Source organism: Asterias amurensis, chromosome 3 (assembly GCF_032118995.1).
Source record: "Asterias amurensis chromosome 3, ASM3211899v1".
NCBI classification, from domain to species: domain Eukaryota; kingdom Metazoa; phylum Echinodermata; class Asteroidea; order Forcipulatida; family Asteriidae; genus Asterias; species Asterias amurensis.
This window is the reverse complement of record NC_092650.1, coordinates 17,224,352-17,251,647: the sequence shown is the minus strand read 5'-3', so window position 1 is coordinate 17,251,647 and position 27,296 is coordinate 17,224,352. Positions and strand designations below refer to the sequence as shown.

The 27,296-nt window shown below is 39.0% G+C and overlaps 1 protein-coding gene and 1 long non-coding RNA gene across 2 annotated transcripts in view; one reads left to right on the top strand and one right to left on the bottom strand.

Annotated features, from left to right (window-relative positions):
• Positions 1-18,022, top strand: part of LOC139935039 (G-protein coupled receptor 54-like) — a 49,411-nt gene extending 31,389 nt beyond the window's left edge. The window contains exons 3-4 of the mRNA XM_071929488.1: positions 4,792-4,927; positions 17,388-18,022. Coding sequence (XP_071785589.1) covers positions 4,792-4,927; positions 17,388-18,022 — 771 coding nt within the window. The remainder of the gene's footprint in view (positions 1-4,791; positions 4,928-17,387) is intronic.
• LOC139935040 (uncharacterized) overlaps positions 1-27,296 on the bottom strand; it is a 54,604-nt gene that overhangs the window by 16,608 nt on the left and 10,700 nt on the right. Inside the window, exon 3 of the long non-coding RNA XR_011785749.1 lies at positions 5,621-5,694. This is a non-coding gene — a long non-coding RNA (uncharacterized lncRNA). The remainder of the gene's footprint in view (positions 1-5,620; positions 5,695-27,296) is intronic.

The following is a 27,296-nucleotide window of genomic DNA, read 5'->3' as shown; positions in this document are numbered from 1 at the left end:
CCCTTATTGTAATGTAATTTTGTTTATTGCAATGTAGTTTAATTCATGTATGATTTATCTTATAAGATTCTGATCATGTATGTTTTCCGTCACTTCCTATATGATTTTGTCTATAGGATTCCAATGTTATTATATCAGTCCAATATGCTTCGTTTTTTAAAGGGCCAGGGCATCATTGCATTTTTCTGCTTGGTAAAGGGCACCCTACGAGGAAATTGTTCATTTCTATTAGAGCAGTTCAAGTGCACTAAGGCACTATAGGCAATCGCATCCGTTGCCATCAGGCCTGGTGTGAGGTTTTATCACTGCACAATTGTTGCACGCTGTGACGGGGTCCATGGCGTTTTGTACACTCGAGGGGGAAAATGGAACCGGAGGCAAAGCCGAGGGTGTACAAAACCCATGGACCCCAGTCACAACGTGCAACAATTGTTTTGTTATACCTTTGTGTAATTGTTATTCCTCTTCTCGAAGTTCTGTTGTCATCTTCAAACATTATTACGATTGTTCAATAAGCAGACGAACAAGAAACAATTCCCTCGAACCCGCGGTTGTTTCGTACACAGCGCGAAATCGACCAACGCTGGGAACGATCAAGGTGATGAGCACCGGTGTACATCACTTCTCATGTTACCCGACTCCCGAGCCATGTAACATGCGTTTTTGTTGCGAGACACATTATTGGTTCTCGACCAATCAAACTTCACAGTTTGTTACCGAGGTATAACAATTCCTAATGATTAATCATAAAAACTCCTATTTAAAGGGAAGGTACACGTTTAGTAATTGTCAAAGACCAGTCTTTTTACTTGGTGTATCTCAACATAAGCATAAAATTACAAGTCTGTGGAAATTTGAGCGAAATTGGTCATCGAAGTTGCAAGAAAATGATGAGAGAAAAATCACCCTTGGTGTGTGCTTTTAGATAGGAACAAAAGACTTCTCAGTGTTTAGTAGACGTCTTTTATTTTAGTGAGAAATTACCTCATTCTCAAAATCTATGCTACGTCAGAGGGAGTCGTTTCCCACAATGTTTTAGACTACCAACAGCTCTCCAATGCTCGTTACCGAGTCAGTTTGTAAGTAAGTATTTGTTTTAAGTAATTACCAAACGTGTATACCTTCCCTTTAAAGGATTCCTTCAAGAGTGAACTGCATTTGTTTCGCTATCTGGTCGTTTCAACTAAACATGACATTGCTTTAACCACTTAGCCACTGGACCGCCCAGCCGCCTATCGGTATACTGTATGTGGTAGGAGGAAACCTTGCTAGCTTGTGTTTGTAGAAAAAAAGGAACGTCAAAAGAATCCTCGATAGTCATTAATAAGCTAATGATGATGACATAATTTAGCTCTTACCCCAACAAAACACTCATTAGTAAACACAAAGGAAACTGTATTTATTCACCATTCATGACAATATGTCGAAAACTCACGCCTTCGCATTTAATCAGTATAATAATTGAGACAAACAAACATTCGCCATAAAAATTACCATAGCCGTTTAACGAGAGACATTTATTGTTCTCATGCGAACTTGTACTTTCATACAAATATCAAGGTTCAAATTGTGCATAAAAAGTTAAGCTGTGGCTATCTTTTAAAATTTGAACTACGATTCCAGTAATTAACTGCAAGAATCTTGATATATTAGTTTTCAGCAAACTCGGGCGGTGCAGGGACTACAGGGTTAAAATGCGAATATAAATGCAGGACAAATGCGCATAATTATAAAAGTCAAGGACTATTTAGGCCATACGTTATCATTTCTTAATCTGAGTTTTCGTCTTAAATGTGTCCTTAAAAAGATTACAATCTTAAACAATATTGGTCACAACAAGCCTAGGCCTCGTTCCCAGGGGCTGCGCACCGCGTCGTCCGGTCTGGCTAAGCATCGCATTGCGGGGACGACTAAATACACTCACAGCACTTAACAGGCTACCAATAGAAGAGGCAAAATGATGTGATTAATTCGTGCCATTAACGTCGAGTCATAAATATGTGATTATTTTTCCCAAACCGTTGGACCCAGTTTAAATTTGATGATTACATTTTTTAATATCATTTATGACTAAATTATATTAATGCAGTCCCAATAAATTTTAATCCTGGATTCTTTGCCAAAGGACTCTCGTAGAACCATAATATAATTATTTTCATTAGCACTGTCTTTTTCAACTGTTGAAATGGAGAAATTGGACACAAAACTTGTTCAGCCGTAAAAAAACACACACACACACACACACACACACATGTTTGTAAATGCCGTAAACCGAGGACATCCCTTTGTTCTCCCATTGTTTGGACATAGTTTTTTTAGCGATGTCCCCAATGATTTTGTGCACATAGCCTAGCGAGGACTGTCCCCGGTATGTCATTTTCCCGGATCCCTTTTGTTATAGTCCTCGGTTTGAATGCGTAGACATGTACACACACAAAAAAAAAAAACCACGCAGACATCAAACAGAGAACAGCGAAAAGAGAAAAAAACTTACACAAGAATATATAAGTGTAGTGTAATCATGTCTGCCAGGAACCGACATGTAACTAAGGGTTGTAAATAAGGGTCACGTGGTCTCTATGCAGGGCTTACGCAAGGCGTGTTGATAATACATTTCCAAGATCGATTCTTTTCCATCAAACGTCTCAGACGACATAGCAACAACAGTTCTACTGGAACCACTATAGCACCGTATTTACTTGGCCGTAGTCAAAATTCGGCTTGCAAGTCTCATTATTCGTGTTGCTCATGGGGGGAGGGGTGTAAGGCTTGTCTTGTTTGCAAGAAAGATTGTCAGAAAAACACGAAGTCTTTGTGTGCACACCCGTAATTAAGACGAATTCGATTGGAGAACAGATCAATACTCTATCATAATGTCCAACCACGAGCGGGTTTTACCGCCTATATTTGAAATTAATCATGCGTTTTGTGGCGAGCTAACAAAGTGAGAACACAAACCGCGTGGAGTATTGATTAAAAACCACAGAAATGTCAACCCTTACACTTCAAGGTTGTTCCAGGGCAAGTCTAAGACTGAGCTGACATTATGACCTTGCGACTAGATAACGATTTATTATCCATCAGCATGATGGCACGAGCGGCGCGGATGAGGGAAAAAAAGAAAGAAAATTATACTTAGAAAGAAAATTTGATAGTACCAACAAATAAATCATAGCAGAGACGAAGAGGTTTAACTTCTTGCAAAATGGCGTTTACCGAAGCAAAACCCATCGATCTATTTATACCCCACGCAAAGCGCCATTCGCATAAACTTAATATCAATGTTAAACATAATATTATTTGTTTGGTTGAACCCAAAGAAATAATATCACCATGTTTAATTAAGATCAAGAGATCAAATTTAAGCACATTTTGTAATTGGTCTTTCTCCATCTGGCTGTGTCTTATTGAAGAGGCGTGTTGTGGCCGAGACTCAAGCTATTAAGTAGAGTGTGCGTTCAAGTCCCACAGTCATGACATTTGTAACCTTTTAGCAAGATCAACTACCATAACTGTTGTGTCCTTCGGATGGGACATTAAGCCGCAGGTGCCACGGCACATTAGGATTGTCAGTGCACGTAAAAGAACCCAGAACTTATCATGGCAGGGCAGGTATTTGCCCCAGTGTTTCTGGTTCACATATAACAAGCGTATCTTGTCTACAGGTTTCCTCAGGCTTAAGTTCACGTTTGAGAGTGTTTCTGGTTTCATTACAAGAACTTTATAATAATAATTTCTAAAAATTCCAAAGACAGCCTAAGTGGTCATACTGTTTTCCTAAAGAGATCACTTTCTATTTGTACACGATGTGTCTCTGATTCATGAGGATATTAACTGTGATGAAAACTTATAGCGCGCCGTATTTATGAGCGTTCGTGGCGCCGACGTTAATTTGCTCCTTTTTACGACAGGTTTGTGCACCCCATGCGTTATGAATAAATATGAGACCAATGGCCTGCACTTTTTTGTTCATTTTTTCTTCTTCAAATTGACACCATGTTGTTAATTAGTTTACAGATACAATATGAAAAACGACCATTTATACACCATAGAGAGTGAAAAAAACCCACTAATATCTGCAAAAATATTTAAATGTTGTGTAATTTAAAGCCATTGGACCCTTTCGGTACAGAAAAAAAAAAGTTCACAGATTTACAAATAATTTACAGGGTTTACAGAAGGTAATGGTGAAAGACTTCTCTAGAAATATTAGTCCATGAAATGCTTTACCTTTTGAGAAAACAGTAAAACAATATAAATTCTCGTTAACGAGAATTACGGATTCATTTTAAAACACATGTCATGACACGGCGAAACGCGCGGAAACAAGAGTGGGTTTTCCCGTTATTTTCTCCCGACTCCGATGACCGATTGAGCCTAAACTTCCACAGGTTTGTTGTTTTATATATAAGTTGTGATACACGAAGTGTGGGACTTGGACAATACTGCTTACCGAAAGCGTATAATGGCTTTAAACACACAATTTCTCTCAGTGACGCTCAAGGAGTTTCTTCATTCAGTATTTTCCTGCAAGGTATGCGAGATTACGTTCGGGTTATGAATCCTTGTCCTTTATACATAGCACAATGTAATGGTTTACAATGTGCTGCGGTACAATATGCTGCCAATCAAACCACGAACACCCCATCTCTTTTCGATATAATAAGTCTACGGTTTTTTTTTACGTTTGTTGTGCGTTGCACATCACACGGGACCAACGGCTTTACGACCCATCCGAATGTCTCTTCATTAACGATGTAGTTATTTTGCAAATGTTTTCTTCGTTTGCAGGTTACCGCTGAAGTAACGAGCTTGACTCTCGCATTTCTATCCTACGACCGTTACCAGCTCATCGTTCACCCTATAAAGTCACTAAGCAGACGGTCTCCAAAGAGAATACTGAAAATATTCGTCGGAATATGGCTAGGTAACTACCACTTGTTGTATCTTCTAAAGAACTTTAATGAAATATTTACACATAATTATATTTTAATTAATGCAGGTGATCAACTCGTTACGCCAAGTGAATGAAAGTGCTTTCAACTTCTTTCACCAAAAGATGTATTGTTAACGTGTATCGTTTCCGGTAACTTGTCAGCAAACGAGGGGACATTATAGTACACATTGTACCGTGCCTTGAAAGCTCCTCAAAACACCCATTAAATTTCACCATATGTGCAAACAGCAACTGTTCGTTGATGTCAAGCGATTAAAAAAACCAATAGGCAAATGCTCAATAATTTAATGATCTGTGGCCCCGGAACATCATTCAAATTCGCAGCGCCATTCGCACAAATCTCTTATTGTGTCTACTCTTCTAGATTGAATTCCGATGTCGCACGGCTAAAGATAAATTGAACTGAATCTAATGTTGTGCAAATTTACATAAAGTCAAGGTGGAATCAAAATGACGGTTTCAAATGTCATGCTCACCAAATAAAACTCAAATTTTTCGAGCTACCCATTAAGAGATGTAACAGCAATGTTGACAATCAAAATATACTTTTACTTGCTACATACAAGTAAATTTGTCATTGACATTGTTCTTGCCAATTTGCCGAGGCGATCTCGGTGAATTGATTATACAAAAAAAAAATAATAACAAAATGTAAAAACTTACATAATTATTCTCTTTCTCGGCAACTTGAATATACGTTAAGGTCGCCCATTCTTGTAGACATGTGGAGGCTGCACCTGTGAAATATCGAAGCAAATGTCAAATTTCAGTTAAATTTTCATTTAAAGGCACTGGACACTATTATTGGTAATTACTCAAAAATAACTGTTCGCTAAAAGCTTACTAATTGGTAACAACCACTGGAGAGCTGTTGATGGTATAAAACATTGTGAGAAACGGCTCCCTCGGAAATAACGTGTTTTTTGAGAAAGAGGTAATTTCTCACTGACTTCAGCTGAAGCTTTTTATTATACATATGAAAGCACACACATTTATGCAATGAAGGTGTTTGTACTTTCATTATTCTCTTGCAACTTCGATGCAATTGAGCCCAACATTTCACAGATTTGTTTTTAGATGCATATGTTGGGATACACCAATTGAGAATACTGGGCTTTGACAATGGACCCTTCCCATGAAATATGCTAATTACATTCACGCATGCGTACAGACCCTGTTGGTTGGCACACGCCATAGAGTTGTGCACTAAACAGACGCGCAATCGCGTGTGCGTCACGAACCCATTAGCCGTGTACAAAACAGCGCGAGTTTCCCTCATTTTGCCAACCAAAACATTAGTGCGCACGCGCTATGTGCAATTTACATATTTCACGGAAAGGGTCTCCAAAGGTGTCCAGTCAATGCCTTTAACATTGAGACCATGCAATAGAACACGCGTCAACCAGACAAATTATGCCATAGTAGGTCGGTAAAAATGGGATTGGTGTTAAAGGGGCATACTGCCTTTTAACATCTCAACATGTAACTGTTTGGAATGGACCGATCCTGCCTAACAATCAAACTGTGCGCGTTCACCCATTTGTTAAATCACAGCAATGATTGTGGTCGGACAAACTCGGTCATGCGTGCGCGTATATTTGGCACGCGCGGCAGAATCGTGCAGAATGTCATTGGGAGCGTTCGTACACGTGTCTTGCTCACGTGTGCGGTGGGCGGAGCTTAGTGGAAAGCCGGAACGGTCCATTGCTCCTTATCCCTTTTAAGAGTTGTTCCTGCACAAAAACGCCCACAGTGTGTTGTAATTAGTGAGTAGCGATTCTAAAACATACAGTTTGCCTGTTAGAAACACAACTTACGGTCTTCCAATGATTTTGTGCGGAGTCCAGAATTTGGTTTAACAAATTATCAAACATTATATTTCATGAAAATACACCCCCCCCAAAAAAAAAAAAACAAAAAAAAAAACACTGAGTTTCGATGGATTATGCGAATAATTACAGTGTGCAATTCAAATATTTTTCACATCATACTCATTTCTAAATAAACGCTTTATACAGCCTAAAAAGCGCCAAATCTGAAGGCGATGCGCCCCTTTAAGATCCCTCAGTTGCATGCTCTGATACTGTTTGAAAAAGCATTTGTCAAGTGTTTTCAATTGCCTTACGGTAAAGATATAAGCACCATTCGGTAAAAAATACTGGTTGCCAGTTGTTATGGATCCATGTCACGCACCTGGGAACCATGTACAACACCTGGGGTCCTTGTGAAATATCACGATTCAGGTGTTCTATGTACTTTTGAAATGATCTAGTGCATGTTGTTGGAAACCGAAAGGGGAAGGGACATTGGAAATATTACCACTTTTATCCTTTAGCAAACTCTGCAGGCTTTGTATGTACATTGTATTGCCTAAATCTAATCTAATTTGTTGGGGGGGTTGACACCATATGTGTTGGCACATATAGATACCCAATTGTAATAATGTTGGAAGAAATAAGTGTAACGTTGATTTTGTGTCAATTTTAACATTTAAGTTTTTGTAGTTTTTTTGCAGTGCATGTATAGTACGACAAAACATTCATTCGAAATCAGCGCGCAAAGTTGCTTGGAAATCCTTCGCGAGCCAATCATGCGCAACTGGGACGGCAACAGTTTATTCGCAATAACTAGAAGTTATTCCTGCGTACGCAAACGCCATGGATAAGCGTGGTCACCGTGGCCACATAGGTCACCTTGGTCACATTATGTCACCGTGGTCAGACTGCAGGAATTGCAGATACAAGGTTGTGGGTTCGAATCCCTCAGCTAACGACTCATTTAACAATGACTAGAATAAATATATATCCGTCTAGTTAATGAATCACAGTTTCTTGATATGTGTAATTCATAATCATATAGACATTAAACCAATGTTTGTGAGAGAGAGAGTGGCTATTGCCAACAGGTGTTTATATCTCTTGTGGGAGTTTGCCGAGTTCCCTTGATGGGAAGATCATTCATTCACACCAAAATACTCCTGGTAAATATTATGCTTTTGGAGTAATGGATTGGCCAATGTATACGTGGTTACAGAGTTTGAATTTTCAGGTTCATGATAAAAATATATGACAAAGTAGGCTACTTGCTGTATAACGGGAAAGGTTCTAAGAAAATTCCATGTGTTCTGCGCTGTCATTTAGCCTTCAAAAAAGAATCTGCATGCTATTGGGGTTAAAACGTTAGGCTAACATTTTCCTGTGTGCAAAATCCTAAGGACTACAATGAAAAAAAAAATTCACGTAAAAGCTCAACGGTATTTATTGAGTTGACTTGGTGTCAAATTCAGCAGATAAATATTTTCATATGAATTACTTCCCCGGACACCCAAGACTGGATCATTCGCATCATCAAAAGAAGCGCAACAAAAACATGATTTTTTTTCTCTCGAGAAATCCTTGACGAGAAGAAGTTCGTGTTCTCGATACGCTTGACCATTTAATCTCGTTAGCCTCTTTCACCCATTAAAAGGGCTGGGTGTAGGTGTGTTTATCGACGGGTGTACATGAAAAAAAAAATGATTTCATATTATTCTCTACCTTTCGGAGACAGAGAACAGAACAGAAAATGGAACGAAGAAGGTCATCATTGGAAAATTCTGAAGGCCAAGCTCCATAAGGAATTTTGTGTGCGTGCAACGTCTGTGCGGCACCATAATGTAGCCCGAGCCCTAAATGTAGCCCGGACCTAAATGTAGCCCGAGCCCTAAATGTAGCCCGAGCCCTAAATGTAGCCCGGACCTAAATGTAGCCCCAAACATGTACCTAAATGTAGCCCGGACCTAAATGTAGCCCCAAGCATGGACCTAAATGTAGCCCGGACCTAAATGTAGCCCCAAGCATGGACCTAAATGTAGCCCGGACCTAAATGTAGCCCCAAGCATGGACCTAAATGTAGCCCGGACCTAAATGTAGCCCCAAACCTGTACTTAAATGTCGCCCGGACCTAAATGTAGCCCCAAACATGTACCTAAATGTAGCCCGGACCTAAATGTAGCCCCAAACATGTACCTAAACGTAGCCCGGACCTAAATGTAGCCCCAAACATGGCCCTAAATGTAGCCCGGACCTAAATGTAGCCCCAAACATGTACCTAAATGTAGCCCGGACCTAAATGTGGCTGCATTTAGGTCCATGTTTGGGGCTACATTTAGGTCCGGGCTACATTTAGGTACATGTTTGGGGCTACATTTAGGTCCGGGCTACATTTAGGGCTCGGGCTACATTATGGTGCCGCACAAACGTCTATATAGTAGGTTCTTTAATGCACTGAGCACGTTTGGTAAATTGTCAAATACCAGTAGGAGATTATCGGAGGTTCTGACCCTTAAATGCACTGAACCCGTTGTGTAATTTAATCAAAGATCATTATTCTCACTTGGTGTATCCAAACATCTACATAAAATAACAAAAAATTTTACATTTTGGCTCAATTGGTAATCGAAGTTGGTAGAGCATAATGAAAGAGAAAAGAAAACCTGTTGCGCAAATTTGTATGTTTTCAGATGCCTATAAAAAGGCTTCAGGCCTAAAGTTTTTTTTTTTATAGTTTTAGCTGTCTTAAAACGTTACTTCAGAGGGAGCCGTGTCTCAAAATGTTTTAAACTATACCAACAACGGACCCAACAACGGAATTCTTAAAGTCACCTGGAAATAGAATTTTGTTTTCTTCAATTTCCTCAAACATTAGAGTATAAATTATGTTTATGAACAATAAAACAATTTTTTGAGTAATTGTTTGTAACGATTTATATGTTTAAAAAAAGTAGATAAAGTTGTTTTGGGGTGACTCCGCCAACCCCCTTTTGTGACGTCAATCGATCTAACATCGAACACACGTACGTGTAAGTACATGCAAGTCCTAGTCGTAAGTTTGTACGTTTCGAATAAAAAAAATTCCTTGCATTTTTTCGGCAATGTCGACCAGGTGTATTGCTGCTTGATGCAGCAAAACAACTAAAGATGTGGTCAGTTTGCAAAGTGGTCCGGTCCGACGTCTTTTCCAGCGCTGTGCAGCAAACTCTTCAAGCCGTCGTGCTTTGAGAATCCAAAAATACACCTCAAATTTTGACATGAAGCGAAAAGGTATTTTCTAAAACATGACGCCATCCCAACAAGTTTTCCAGCTAGTATGCGATGTAATGCGTTAACAAAAATATTCCTATCGTGATACGAATAGGGCGCAAGTGGAAGGCGTTTAATGTTACAGGTATAATTAGGTTCGGGGACACGACTCGTGTTCTAATTATGGTCTTGACAGGTTAATATATGTTCCCTGGACACCCACATCAGAGAAGCATTTCGGCAATTTAAACGCAAGTGCTTCACTGATTTGCAAAAAACAACAACCAGTAGGCCTACATATTGAAATGGGGTTGTTTCAAATGACGCTTCGATTGGGCTTTTCCGAGTCCAATTTGTCACACGGTCCCTTGTGTCCGTAAGAGTGAACTCATCCCCAGGTCAAAAACAAATTCAGCAGAAGTGGCCCACATAATGTTGTAACCATTTTAAAAGGTAAGAAACAGTTCTTCGGCCTGAGCTTATTGGCTTTTCGCAGGTTTTTAAAAGGTTGTGTGCACGTTCATTCCAAACCACAGTCCTCATAAGATACAGGTAATTGAAAAAAATATATATATATACATATATTTCGCGCCTTTTTTCCTGCAAAAGATGCGATTCGACAATTTAATTCTTTTTGTGTGTTTCGGACATTTATTTCAAGAAAGTGTAGTTGTTAATATTGAAATACTTCTCAAGAAGTTTGCTCCTGGCCTCAAGTCTCTTTTTTGTGTTTTTGTTTTCTTTTTTTTTCAAAGTGAGCGTTTTATACTGAAGGCGATCAGAGTAAAATATGTTCGAAACGTCTGGAGACCAAACCGGCTCTTTTCACAGCTTAAAGAGTTAGACACTGGACACTATTGGTAAGTGTCAAAGACCAGTCTTCTCACTTAGTGTATCTAAACATATGCATACAAAAGAAAAGTGAAAATTTGAGCCCAATTGGTCGTCGAAGTTGCGAGATAAGAATGAAGTAAAAACACCCTTGTCACACGGAGTTGTGTGCTTTCAGATGCTTGATTTCGAGACCTCAAATTCTAAACTTGAGGTCTCGAAATCAAATTCATGGAAAATTACTTCTGTCTCAAAAACTACGTCACTTCAGAGGGAGCCGTTTCTCACAATGCTTTATACTATCAACCTCTCCCCATTACTCGTTAACAAGTAAGGTTTTGTGCTAATAATTATTTTGAGTAATTACCAATAGTGTCCACTGCCTTTAAGGAAGTGTACACCTAAAAATAATTGTTAGCATAAAAACCTACCTGGTAATAAGCAATGTCGAGTTGTTGATGTTATAAAAAATTGTGAGAAAAAAGTAATTTTCCACTAAAATATTTGAATTAGATTTCGAATCTTCAGAATTAGATTTTGAGGTCTCGAAATCAAGCATCTGAAAGCACACAACTTCTTGTGACAAGGGTGATTTCTCTTCCATTATTATCTCGTAACTTCGACGACCAATTGAGTTCAAATTACTTTGTGCATAATGTTGAGATACACAAACTTAGCAGACAAGTCTTTTACAATGTTACCAATAGTGTCCAGTGTCTAAAAGGGGAGCAAATTCATAAAAGAAATACTTTTAATGGGGATGTATATAATTGATATCTCTTCGACACGGATGGGATATCAGGAAGGTTTATGGTTTTATGCAAGGAGTTCATTGTTACACTTCTCTATCACAAAGTATAATAAACATCAATATTTTATAAAAGCTATACTCGAAAGGCATCAATCATACAACATAATTATGTTAGTTTCGATTAGCAACGAGACATTGTGTGCACTTTATTTTGTTGGGTACTTTATTCACCTGTGGCAAGTGCAGATGGTTGAGTTAATATTGATCGGAACATTAACAAACGAACGTTACGGTCCTGCTGCACAATATACTAATTATTGCAAGCCCACGGCACTTAAAGGCACAGGACACGTTTGGTAATAAAAGACCAGGGCCCAATTTCATAGAGCTGCTTAAGCACAAAATTTTGCTTAAGCAAAAAATGCATTGCTTTAGTAAAATCAGATTACCGGCCAAGACTCCACTCAATTTTTGTGCTAAGTAAACAACAGCTAAATACTAGTCATAAGCAATGTATATGGCATGAAATTTTGGCCAATAACATGTGTAAAATAAGCGAGCTATTTTCGTGCTTAAGCAAATTTTTTGCTTAAGCAGCTCTATGAAATTGGCCCCAGTATATATGGGTCTACAAACAAAATGCCAGTTACCCGACTGGGCAGTTTTGAAAAAAACCCAGGCCACTTTCTATAATAACCTTTGTATGAGTCTTACAATCGTCAACGTTTTGAAAATGAGCTTAAAGGCAGTGGACACTATTGGTATTACTCAAAAAAATTATCAGCATAAAACCTTATTTGATGACGAGTAATGGGGAGAGGTTGATAGTATAAAACATTGTAAGAAACAGGTCCCTCTGAAGTAACGTAGTTTTCGAGAAAGAAGTAATTTTCCACGAATTTGATTTCGAGACCTCAAGTTTAGAATTTGAGAACTCGAAATCAAGCATCTGAATTAGCACACAACTTCGCGTGGCAAGTTTTTTTTTGGTTTCATTCATATCTCGCAACTTCAACGACCGATTGAGCTCAAATTTTCACAGGTTTGTTATTTCATGCATATTGTGTAGATACACCAAGTGAGAAGACTGGTCTTTGACAATTACCAATAGCGTCCACTGTCTTAAAAAAAATTACAAATAAAATAAAAACAACAACACTAACTTCTGTATTATGCGCCTTTAAAGTCACTGGGTACTATTGGTATTTACAAAGATTGAATAGCGCCGTTGGTTGTTACTCTAAATGGGTACTTACTCGGCAACGAGCAATGGAGAGCTGATGATAATGTTATAGGCATAGGAAAGCACACACATTGGTTCAACAAGGGTGTTTTTTCTTTTTCTTTTATTATTCTCCTGCGATTTCGACGACCAATCGAGTCAAAATTTTCACAGATTTGTTACTTTATGCGTGTGTTCGGATACACCAATTGAGAATACTTGACAACTACCAAAGTTGTCCAGGGACTTAAAAAAACCGCACAATATTCTTCCACTGACCCAATATGTCAACAAGTCCCAAACACATATGCATATCTTTGTTGAGTCTCAGAATCTACTGTCATTGTATAGTTTTCTACAAATCAGTGTCATTCACCGAGGAATACCAGATGTCAGGTATCTGTGGTATTTCATCCAACTGTCATTATTACCATTTTAATAAGAGTGATCTGATGAAATGTGTTAACCAGAGAGAATGCGTGTATGTTATGGTTCCCGTGATGGTGAGAAAAGTGCAAAATGAAATACAAAACAACAAAATTAAAAAGGGTTCGAAGATACAGGCCTGTATACTGCGATTTTAAAAGGGCAAGGGGCACCAAGGTTTTTTTTCTTGGTAAAGGGCACCGCATATGAGGAAATTGTACAGTTCTACTGGGGCATTTCAAGGGCACCAAGGCAATGACGATCAAGGGCATTAAGGCGATCCCCTCCGTTGCCTCCGTGAATAATCAGGCCTGAAGATACTTATACATTTCAAGCACCATAAATTTCAAGACCAGACTCAAGAGAGTTTGTTGGTGACATATCAAACACGGTACTTTCTCCTTAAAATATTTGGATCTGAATAAAAGTTCAGGCCTGCAGCCTTTCTCATGTATCTGAAAGCACACCAAATTTGTGCATCAATGGTGTTTTTTCTTTCACTATCTTCTTGCAACTTCCGACGGCCAATAGTTGACCCCAAATTTACACAGATTTGTTCATTTCTGCTTATTAAATGTTGGGATGCACCGAGTGCAAATACTGGTCTTTGACAATTACCAAAGGTGCCCGGTGCATTTAATGGTTTATTACCTTTAAAGACAATGGAAACTATTGGTAATTGTCAAAGACCAGTCTTCTCACTTGGTGTATCTCAACATATGCATACAATTACAAACCTGTGAAAATTTGAGCTCAATTGGTCATCAAAGTTGCGATATAATAATGAAAGAATAAACACACTTGTCACATAAAGTTGTCGGCTTTCTGATGCTTGATTTCGAGACCTCGAGTTCTAAATCTGAGGTCTCGAAATCAAATTCGTGAAAAATTACTTCTTTCTCGAAAACTACATTACTTCACAGGGAGCCATTTCTCACAATGTTTTATACCACCAACCGCTCCAAATACACGTTACCAAGTAAGGTTTTATGCTAATAATTATTTGGAGTAATTACCAATCGTGTCCACTGCCTTTAAAGGAACACGTTGCCTTGGATCGGACGAGTTGGTCTATAAAAAGCGTTTGTAACCATTTGTTACAAAATGCATATGGATAGAAGTAGAATACAATGATCTACACAAATTTGCCTCGAAGTTGTGTGGTTTTCCTTTTACTTTGCGAACTAACACGGTCGGTCAGTTATGGGAGTCAACATTTTTTTTTGACTCCCATAAATGGCCGACCGTATTAGTCGACGAGGTAAAAGGAAAACTGTGCATTTTTGAGGCATGTTTGTGTGGATTATTGTATTCTACTTTTACAACACATTTCTAACCATTTGCATTTTATAACAAACGCTTACAAACCCTTTTCAAAGTTCAACTCGACCGATCCAAGACAACGTGTTCCTTTAACACACATGCATCAAAATACAAAGTGCAAAAAACAAACCCGAACAGGCACGCGACCTACTAAACTGGGACCCATTTATCACATATTTGTGAAATGAGGCCGCAGATAAGGCAACTGATTAATTTTACGTGATATGACACGCGAAAGGTAGACAAGTGATCATTCAGTGACAATTTCCCTTTTAAAGGTAGACGTCACAGTTTTCAAAAATATATGAAAACCAGAATGGTAATTGATAAAAAAATCTTTGAAGGCTAACTGATAATGGGGTTCATACATGGAACAATTTTGTATGATATTTGTATTTAAAATGAAGTCAAATTCGAAAAAAGGTGTATTTTGAAAACGCTTACAAAAAAAAGCAAGCAGCTGACTTTGGTTACAGCCAATGACAATTAGGACTACATGCTGGAAACTGTGCATGGGTTTTCACTAGCTTCCCCTGCATGACTCACACAACAGGTTAATCCACAATTTTCACAATGTGTCATTTGTTGGTTGATCAAACAAAACATGAACACTGCTTGCGACTATTTGTCAGTTCCACAACTCATTTAACACCATCTTTAAACACTTTCACATTGAGGTGAAATTTCAGAAGGGTGTGTATTAACCATTCCAATCTTGTCCCGCCCCTTGAGGTGGGGATAGGAAGACGTCATCAAATGCCCCGGGCTTCATCTCAGAGGAATAACCCTCGCCACGAAGGCGTCCCGCCCCCCCCCCCCCCCGAAAAGAAAAAGAGAGAGAGAAAACAAATCTCGTTGCGCTAAAATGAGAATAGTTTCAAGAGGAATTCGAACATCTTCCGGTGAGTGTTTTTCTTGAGGGGAGCGTTCGAGAGTAACTTCCTCCCGGGACTTGTTTCGCCTTCCCATCACATGGAACGCGAACCCTGAAGTCAAAGTGGTCCTCAAAACCATGACGTGACCACAGAGTGCAGGGTGACACAGGTCAACCGTATGAGGGACGATCACCAAACCTCGTCACCGTTACGCACACATTAAAATGTAAAAAAAAACCAAAAAAAAACAACTCGCTAAATGTAATTCAATCGATTTGAGGCACAATCTTGCCACTCCGTGGGTTTAGGAGGTTTTCAGTTCACAGTTTGTCTCCGGTATCCTGCGCATCCTGCGAGATCAAACAAGGAAAATTACCTTTTGTAAAAAAAGAAACTAAGTTAGTTCGATTCTGTTTCTTAATGGAAATGAGACCTAGGCGGCTGAGAGGGTTTGTTCTTGGCAAGATACTCAAATTAGACAAAAACCTGAACGTAGCCTGAACATCTGACGATACACTTCAAGGATCGTGTAAAGACCTTTCTTTTGTTGATCAACAAACCGCCTTGGTTGGCATGGTCGGCCGAATGTTAGTAAAACACTCATTCGTAAAAACAGATGTTTCGACAAAATTCAATATTTTCTGCAAATTTTCAATTAAATAAAATACATCTCATGATGACTTGCTTTGTTTTAAACAAAATCAACAGATTTTGTTACATTGTTACCAAAAATAGCGATCTATTCTTGATTTGCACCTATGGCTTTCTATAGTTTTCCAATCTGGGTTGGCAAAAACTCGGGCTGTGACGTTGCAAAAGAAAGGTCTATATGCGAGATACCACCCTTGAGCGCCTGGCGTGACCTTTGACCTCGCATACACACATGTCTTTACACCCCTCTACACATTAAGGCCGTGTCCGAAACGACGACTTCGGCTACAGCTACGTCTAGATCAGCGCGTCTACCAGTGTTGAAGAATAGGCAGACGCGCGCGATCTAGCCGTAGCTGTAGCCAAAGTCGCCGTTTCGGACACGGCCTATGTTGTGAATAAAACAATATTACGTACGGACAATATACACGAGCGCAGCAGCAGACGATCGAAACAATCCTGATGGTGGTGTAGCTGACATTACACGTCACTTTGGAGCAGACCAATCATAACACAGATTTTGGAAAGCTTACGTCAAAGCACGTTTATCCAATGAAATAATTTTATCAAATGAAATCAATGGGCATGTAAGACCGCAAGCCTGTCTCCATCCTTGTGGATAAAGACAGAAACCCAGTCTAATCTGAATAATTTTTGAAGATGATCTCGCTCGGGAAAACTCTTGGGGCGCGCTGTATTGCGACTTGCAATGGGAATTTCTCTCGACAGCGAAACGCTTATCTGGGGCCTAATTTAATAGAGCTGCTTAAGCAAAAAATTTGCTTAAGCACGAAAATAGCTCGCTTATTTTACACATGTTACTGGCCAAAATTTCATGCCATATACATTGCTTATGACTAGTATTTAGCTGTTGTTTACTTAGCATAACAATTGAGTGGAGTCTTGGCCGGTAATCCGATTTTACTAAGCAATGAATTTTTGTGCTTTTTAAGCAGCTCTATGAAATTGGGCCCAGATAGTTGCATGGGGCTACACTTCTGTGTGTGATTTCATATTCACTACCTCATGGAGATAGAGAACAAAACAGAAAAGGGAAAACAAATAAGGTCTCCACTGGGGAATTCTAAAGACTGGGGTGCTCCACAATGAATTTTGTATACAAAGTCTTAGGGAGGTCCTTAACTACAGGGACAAAGGAAAGAACAAAAGATGCCTCCACATGGCCTGGATGTATAAAACGTAGAATGTGTTTGCTATTAGTGGACTTGGTTAATATGAAGAAAACCTCAACTGCGTTTACAGAAACGATCTTTGTTTTTGTTTTCCCCAGTTTCTTTCTTAGTACAGGTTCCCGTCACCCTTGTAGCTGGCCCGACAGCATCGGGTTCGTGTTCTGAGTTCTACCTCTCCAGCGGGGAGCGGTATTTCTTCGCCTTCGAGACGGCCTCCCTGTACTGCATCCCTTTAGCCATCATCATCTTCTGCTACGTCACGATGGGCCGAAAGATGCTAGCCGCGGGGCCTCGGAGCAGCATACGGCGCAGGCGCAGTGTGAACAGCATCCTCTTCGTCATCATCCTGTACGTCCTCTGCTGGTTGCCGGTCCATGTTGTTCACCTCTGGATGGCCTTTGACCCCGAGGTCGAACCGACTGACGCGCTCTACAACGAACTGCACACCGCCGCCAACGTCCTGTTGTTTATGAACAGCTGCGTGAACCCGTTTGTGTACACCCTTGTGGGGCCTTCATTCCGGAGGCACATTAAAACGATGGCGATATCAATCGTCAAATGCAGATTCAACCAACCGGACCCCCGTCGTCAGCAGAGTACAGTAAGAAGAAGTGGAGCTGAGAGATCGTCTGATGCATATGTTGTGAACAACAGACCGAAACCATCACCTGCATCCTCGACAAATGAACCGGTAGAACCAGGGAGTATACAATGTTCTTCAACGTGGCTATGAGCTCACTTGTACACATAGGATAGTGACACTACAAATCTTTCACTTTTTTGCACTGATATCTTTTGTATCCACTTATTACGGAAACCACTTGAGGCCTATGGTATGAACATTGAACAGGCGACAAAACTTTCGAGCTGAACTGCTTTGCACCACACACAGGCACGTACACTTCGATTTTGAAAGGGCAAGAGGGCACCAGGGCATTTTCTCCTCGGTATGGGCCGGTCATACGAGGAAATTGTGTGTTTCAACTGGAACATTTTTAGGGCACCAAGGCAATTACCAGGGAGCATGGAGGCAATCGCCTTCGTTGCCTACGTGAAGTATCAGGCTTGTCCACTCTCTTGCATGTACGCACTAAGGCCTATAGTCTGACTGAGACATCCACTTCTCGTGTTTAGAAAGGGCAAGGGCACCAATGCATGTTTGTTTTCTCCGTGAAGTGTTACGCCTGACCACCCTCTTGCCATTTATATGCACTAAGGCCATTAGTGTGACTGAGACATCCACTTCTCGTGTTTAGAAAGGGCAAGGGCACCAGGGCATGTTCATTGCCTCCGTGAAGTATTACGCCTGACCACCCTCTTGCCATTTATATGCACTAAGGCCATTAGTCTGACTGAGACATCCACTTCTCGTGTTTAGAAAGGGCAAGGGCACCAATGCATGTTTGTTTTCTCCGTGAAGTATTACGCCTGACCACCCTCTTGCCATTTATATACACTAAGGCCATTAGTGTGACTGAGACATCCACTTCTCGTGTTTAGAAAGGGCAAGGGCACCAAGGCATGTTCATTGCCTCCGTGAAGTATTACGCCTGACCACCCTCTTGCCATTTATATGCACTAAGGCCATTAGTCTGACTGAGACATCCACTTCTCGTGTTTAGAAAGGGCAAGGGCACCAATGCATGTTTGTTTTCTCCGTGAAGTATTACGCCTGACCACCCTCTTGCCATTTATATGCACTAAGGCCATTAGTCTGACTGAGACATCCACTTCTCGTGTTTAGAAAGGGCAAGGGCACCAAGGCATGTTCATTGCCTCCGTGAAGTATTACGCCTGACCACCCTCTTGCCATTTATATACACTAAGGCCATTAGTGTGACTGAGACATCCACTTCTCGTGTTTGAAAGGGCAAGGGCATCAAGGCATGTTAGTTGCCTCTGTGAAGTATCACGCCTGGCCACCCTCTTGCCTTTTAAATGCACTAAGGCCTATATAGTCTGACTTGAGACATCCACCTCTCGCACGGGCGTTTTGAAGTTAAGCTCTTAACAATGTAATCATATGGGAAGTAAAAATATGCTGCACTGGGACACTTTCACGGTTGCAGACGTTAAATTGACCACATGATATCGAGAAATTGGTTTTCTCATGGAGCTCTTAGGGTAACGTCTGATTGCACTAGATCAAATTACCAGCATCTGCCTGAGAAACCTCGGGGTATATAAAACCTATATGGTGGATAATAGTCAGCAACGCCACGAGGCAAGACTAGGCACGCGAAACACGTTAGTTTTACATCAAACTTGCAGAAAGAGACTTTGATACACTGTTTATATTAGTATTCACAGAAGTGACGTACACAAGTGACGTCGGTTATATTATAAGCACGGACGACAGGGTTTTGGAGAAGTTTGAAATTACTGTAAAATTCATCTGGTTATTGACTCTTTTATAATCAAGTACGGTATGAAGATGACAACACATACAGTGATCAATTTTTTACGTAAAACTTTTTTCGACCACACAGTATTAATCTTTTTAACATATAGTACACACGAAAGACTGTAGACTGCAGACAAAACAAATAAAACAAGGTAAGAGGAAAAGGAAGCTATTCCATACATAGGGAACATGTTCTAAATTTACGGGTTACTATTCCGTACGTACGGGTTCCCATTCCGTACATACGAACTACCAATTCGCACGTATTAATGTTTTTGTCACTATACACGTTTACGTATTAAAAAATACACTGTCATAAAAGACGAAAAGACACGCACACTTGTGAATATCCGTATGTACGATTTAGTAATAATTATTTATGTACGTAAAATCTTCTTTTTGTTATGTGGACTTCAGAAAAATATTCTCTTCAACACTTGTAAAAACACCGTGTCGACGTGTGTGTAAGTCCATAATTTTATAGTGTTTAAAAACCCTTTCTTGGGTGATGTACTTCTTTTGTTTTAAAGGCAGTGGACACTATTGGTAATTACTCAAAATAATTATTGGCATAAAACCTTGGGGAGCGGTTGATAATATAAATATTGTGAGAAACGGCTCCCTCTGAAGTGCCATAGGTTTCGAGAAAGAAGTAATTTTCCACGAATTTGATTTTGAGACCTCAAATTTAGAACTTGAGGTCTCGAAATCAAGCATCTAATCGCACACAATTTTGTGTGACAAGGGTTATTTTTCTTTCATTCAACTTCGATGACCGATTGAGCTCAAATTTTTACAGGTTTGTTATTTGATGCATATGTTGAGATACACCAACTGTGAAGGCTAGTCTTTGACAATTACCAATAGTGTCCACTCACTGCCTTTAAGGTCCACACTTCAGTTTATATAGTTGCCATCCCTCGGATTGACACATTGTATTCAAACGCACAAATTAAATTGGGACTTCTTAAAAAGGTCCGATAAAAATGCACTTCAGCATTCTTACGATTATAGGCATTGCATGGTGAGGATCCAAGAAATATTTATATATAATGTAAAATAATATTATTAACAGCTGTATATGTCATGTGATATGTGTAATATGGATAAAGTGTGTGAGTTACTTCAAATTTTAAACTAGTTAATTGTTACACTCCTAACAATGGGAGACTTTAGGACGCTAGGTGGCAGCAGACTTACCAGGTAAATTTCAATTGTTTACGTAGTTCTGAGCGTGCGCACATGATCGAGAACAATGGATTTGACCTGATAAGTCTGCTGCCACCAAGCGTCCCAAAAGTCTCCCATTGTTTGATGATAAGTTTAGATAAACAAATTATATTTATAACTATAAACAGTTTACGTTTGTCATATATTTATTGCACCTTGAATTATTTGTGATTTGGACTTTAAATTGTTTAAAATACTGAGAGTAATATCGTCAGAGCGTGGATGAGTAAATTGTTATTGGTATAAACACTGAGTTCGTGATGTCACATAGACCAAGTGACATGCGATATCACATTTGCAATAGAACAACAGAGCCTGTGGTGGATTTCACAAAGATTTAGGACTAGTCTTATCTCGAGTTAGGACGAGCAACGGATTAATCTTAAGGTATGCATGCTTAGTGCAGGGTTGGGACTCTTCCTAAGTCATAAGATCAATCCTAAGTTAGGAAGAGTTTTGTGAACTCGACGGCTGTGGTGGATTTCACAAAGAGTTAGGACTAGTCTTATCTCGAGTTCGGACCAGTTACTCGTCCTAACTTGGGACTATCCATGCAATTTGTTTATCTCCTAGAACTAGTCCTAAGTTAGGACTAGTCCTAACTCTTTGTGAAATCGACCTCTGGTTTCCTTAGGGCCTTGTCACACGAGGCAACTTTCACAGGCAACCTGGCGGCAACTAAATGCAGTGCATGCTACCGGACTACTTTGACAACACATGGGTCATTTTTCAAATAATGATCCCCAAGAAAAATATGTGAAAATTCAAATGTGAATGCCTTTTCTTCTTCGAGATTGCCTGGAACGGGTTGCCTGTAAATTGCCTCGTGTGACTTTGGCCTTAGACTTGATTCAAGCCCGTTCTCGTGTAATTAAATAGGCCATAAGCATGGCGCCAATTACCAAACAAGCCGTATATAGCAGTACGCGCTCGCCGTCAAAATGTGGTTCCGCGTGCGCAACAGGTTGGGGAATGCAGAGCATCACAAAACAATTCTGACGATGACACATGTCTGGACTTGAATCAAGTCTAGGTTTCCCTGCAATGATTTTGTTTTAAAGCAGCCCAACATTAGCACATAGGATGAAGATAGATGAAGATATAAATTCCTTAAAGTTTGTGGAGCAATTGCACAGTGGAGATTGCATCTGGGTTTAATTAACTATGGTGTGTACTAAGGGGCACATTAAAATCTAGTTCACCTGTTATTTTGCTTAACTTTTGAATTTATGTGAAAGTGATGACCAAAAATGCAAAAAGTTTCACATACAGAGTACTGCTATCTTGCCTGCCAGAAAGTCAATGGAATGCACAAAGATATTTTGGGGAAATAAAGGTTTTAACCTTTAATTTTGTTTTTTAAATTGTACAGTGCTTTTACACACCGGTGTCGTACACTGCTTTCACACACTTGGTGGGCCTATGGGGTAGCACTTGGAAAAAACCCATCAATAAGCCTTTTTGAGATATGGCGGAGACAATGCTACACCATTAAATGTTTGGGTAAATTTGTGTGTATACACCCAAACCAAACAGTACACTCCTATCACGTCCACCATACCTCAAAAAGGCTTCGTGTTTGTATCCATGTGACGATTAAATGTAATAATAACTAATAATATAGGTGAGACGACAAGATTGTCATGGGGGTAATATAGGTGATTTTGAAGAATTTTTTTTTTAAATATGAACATGTCAACAAAATACAAAATTGTGTAACCTTTAAAACAAAAAATACACATTCTTGTTAAACTCATTTATTAACATTTTCAGCAAATTTCAGGACCAAACACGTAATAGTTTCGTATTTACACTGAGTGTCGTGCCCGATAAATCACTAAGATTTGCAAATTATATTTTCGGGTTTCACAAAAAGTGACTTATCGTGGTTATCCACTTTATCAAACTCTGAGATGCGTAGATATTACGGTAGCTCAGTAACTGTTTTCAGTCGATGATTAAAGGCAGTGGACACTATTGGTAATTACTCAAAATAATTATTAGCATAAAAACTTACTTGGTATTAAATGAGTGATGGGAAGATGTTGGTAGTGTAAAACATTGTGAGAAACGGCTTCCTCTGAAGTGAAGTGGTTTTCGAAAAAGAAGTAATTTTCCACGAATTTGGTTTCGAGACCTAAGATGTAGAATTTTGAAGTCTCGAAATCAAGCATCTGAAAGCACACAACTTCGTGACAATGGTGTTTTTCTTTCACTATTATCTCGCAACTACGACGACTGTTCACAGGTTTGTTATTTTATGCGTATGTTGAGATACACCAAGTCAGAAGACTGGTCTTCGACAATTACCAATAGTGTAGCTTCCCTTTAATGGGTACGTCTAGTCGGGAATGGCGAGGAAGGAATTGGTGCCAGATCGCGGCTGAGTTTATTACCTTGTCATTTCATTAGGCCTACGGGAAACTATGAAGCTGTTATAAAGGGTACAAGGTGAGTTTTATTTCAAAGCGTCCAAAACCCGTACCTACGCTTCACTATACGCATATTACGCACATTTTGTTTAACCAATTTTATACAACTTTGTCAGCGAGGAAAAGATGATTGCTTAGCACGGAAAAGAAAAGTAAAACAAACGTTCGTACGTACGCGTTTGTAAGGTGAACGTACGCGTTCGGGGAAACAAAATTAACCATGACGTTAAAACAGCTTTGTAGAAAACCACTTTTAATTAAAACAACCATTTTAATGTAAATTTCGGGCACACCATTGAGCTTTCGTGGGGTTGTTCAAAACATGTTATTTATAAAGAGTATACATCGAGGGAAGGTTTTAACAAGCTACTAATGGTAAAGAGGTCTGATTGATTTGATATTCGTCGTTGTAATATCAATTTCTTATAGATATTGCATTGTCCTCTGAATATCACAGACAAATTATAGTTAACTAATTTGAAACACGCACTCGTTAAAATATATGATAAATGAGATTGTTATCATGTGTTCGTTTCGAAATGGAATCGGTATTTGATGATTTGTTTTTTTAATTTCCTGTGACGGTACTTATTTTAACGAGAGCCTGTTCGAATGGAAGATTCATGAAAGTCAACACCACGACGTCATTTAGAAATGAAGAAGGAAACAAAGAAAAAGAAAAAAGAAGTAACACAATTTTCCAATGTTTCAAAATAAGGTGCAAGTTGTATACGTATTGCCTTTCCCTTTTATATTATACTATTTAAAGGCAGTGGACACTATTGGTAACTATTTAAATTAATCATGAGCATTAAACCTTACTTGGTAACGATTAACGGAGAGCTGCTGTTGATAATATAAAACATTGTGAGAAACGGTTCCCTCTGAAGTAATGTAGTTTTCAAAAAAGAAGTATTTTTTACGAGTTTGATTTCGAGACCTCAGAATTAAATTTCGAGGTCTCAAAATCAAGCATCTGAAAGCACCGGCTTCGTGTGACAGGGGTGGTTTTTTTTCATTCATTATTATCTCGCAACTTCGACGCACAATTGAGCTTAAATTTTCACAGGGTTGTTATTTTAAGCAAAAATATGTTTAGATACACCAAGTAAGAAGACTCGTCTTTGACCTCTCCTTATTACTCGCTACCAAGTAAGATTTGTTGGTATTCTTTTGAGTAATTACCAATAGTGTCCACTGCCTTTAAATTTTATAGAAAAATTGTTGTTGCAAAATAGTAACCCGACTTCTACATTTTGGATGCCCAGTGTGTCTTCTTTTGAAGGTATACTGAACACCATTGGTAACTACTCAAAGTAATTGGTAGCATAAAAACTGACTCGGTAATAACGAGCAATGGAGAGCTGTTGATAGTTTAAATAATGTGAAAAACAGCTCTCTTAAAGTAACGTATAGTTTTTGAGAAGGAGGTAGTTTCTCACTCAAATGTTAAAAGGCTTCAACCCTTTTTAGGTATCTGACAGCACACAAGTTTGTGCAACAAGGATGTTTTTTCTTTCATTATTCTCCTGCAACTTCGATGACCAAATGAGTCAAAACTTTCACACATTTGTTTATGCATATGTTGGGACACCAAGTGAGAATACTGCTGGTCCTTGACAAACGTGTCCAGTGTCTTCAAAGGTACTGGAAACTATTGGTAATCACTCAAAAAAATAATTATTGACATAACAACTTCATTGGTAACGAGCAACGGAGAGCTGTTGATAGTATAAAACATCACAGATTTGTTTTTGTATATGCATGTGTTGGGATACACACAGTGAGAATACTCGTCTTTGACAATTACTAAACGTGTCCAGTGCCTTTAAAGACAGTGGACACTATTGGTAAATGTCAAAGACCAGTCTTCTCACTTAGTGTATCTCAACATATGCATAAAATAACAAACCTGTGAAAAATTGAGCTCAATCGGTCGTAGAAGTTGTAGGATAATAATGAAAGAAAAAACACCCTTGTCACACGGTGTTGTGGGCATTCTGATGCTTGATTTCGAGACCTCAAGTTCTAAACTTGAGGTCTCGAAATCAAATTCGTGGAAAATTGCTTCTTTCTCGAAAACTACGTCACTTCAGAGGGAGCTGTTTCTCACAATGTTTTATACTACCAACCTCTCCCAACTACTCGTAATCACGAAAGGTTTTATGATGATAATTATTTTGGGTAATAACCAAACGTGTCCAGTACCTTTAAATGTAAATGAGTGCTGATCATTCAGACCTATATTGAGTGCTGGCTCGCTCGTACAACCGGTTGATATTTATTTCTCTCTTGTCAACTTTTGTTGTTGTAACAATCGATCAAACTTGAAAACAATCAAGACTCTTATAGGAACATTCGAGAAAACCTTTTTCGTTACCCGCGTCACGCAGAATACTCAACAACCATCAACAAGAGTTTGATCATAACTATGCATTGTATTTAAAGGAACACGTTGCCTTGGAGCGGGGGATTTGGTCTGTGGAAATCGTTTGTAACTGTTTGTTATAAAATGCATTATGGTTAAACAGATGTTTTAATAGTACATTACAAAATCCACACAAATATGATTCGAAATTGCGTGGTTCTCCTTTTACGTCGTAAACTAAAACGGCACGTTTTTTTTGTGGAGTTAAATTTTTGACTCCAGACAATGGTCAACCGTGTTATAGTCCGCAAAGTCAAAGGAAAACCGTGCAGTTTCGAGGCATACTTACGCATCATTGTATTCTACTTTTAAAACTACTTTTCTATCCATATGCATTTTATAACAAACGGTTTCAAACGCTTTTCATACACCACTTTCCCCGATCAAAGGGAACGTGTCCCTTTAAGCCATTATACACTTTCGGTAAACAGTATTGTCCAAGTCCCATACTTCGTGTATAACAACTTATATATAAAATAACAAACCTGTGAAAATTTAGGCTCAATCGGTCATCGGAGTCGGGAGAAAATAACGGGAAAACCCACCCTTGGTTTCCGCACGTTTCGCCGTGTCATGACATGTGTTTAAAATAAATCCGTAATTCTCGCTATCGAGAATTGATATTGTTTTAATGTTTTCTCCAAAAGTAAAGCATTTCATGGAATAATATTTCTAAAAAAGTCTTTCACCATTACCTTCTGTAAAACCTGTAAATTATTTGTAAATCTGTGAACTTTTATTATTTTTTTCTGTACCGAATGTGTCCAATGTTTTTAAAGAAAGACATGGACACTTTACCAATGTTCCCTTGCGTGCACACACTAATTGGTTGTGTTGAAGGATATATTTAGCAGGTAATAGGCCGTGAAAGTTTGAATATGTTTCTCCGGGTTTATGCGAAAGGAAAAACTCCCGACAATTACCAACGTACTTGAATTTACAACACCCGCACAGTTTTTAATCATTTTTCAATTTGCTGTACTGTGCCCACGCTCCCCTGCAGCCTTTAACACATTATTTTTTGATGAAAATGTTCAAATACCTCTTTCTCAAAAACTACATTGCTTCAGAGGGAGCCGTTTCTCACAATGCTTTAAACTATCAACAGCTCTCCATTGCTCGCTATCCAAGTAAGTTTGTTATTTTGAGTAAAAGACACTGGACACTATTGGTAATTGTCTAAGACAAGTCTTTTCACTTGGTGTATCTCAACATATGTATAAAATAACAAACCTCTGAAAATTTGAACTCAATTGGTCATCGAGGTTGCTAGATAATAACGAAGGAGTAAACACCCTTGTCACACGAAGTTGTGTGCTTTCATAATATGCTTGATTTCGAGACCTCGAATTCTAAACTTGAGGTCTCGAAATCAAATTAGTGGAAATATACTTCTTTCTCGAAAACTGCGCCACTTCAGAGGGAGCCGTTTCTAACAATGTATTTTATTATATAACTGAAATACAGATCCTTTTTATTTGATTGGTGGAACTTACTTCACGTGACATTCACT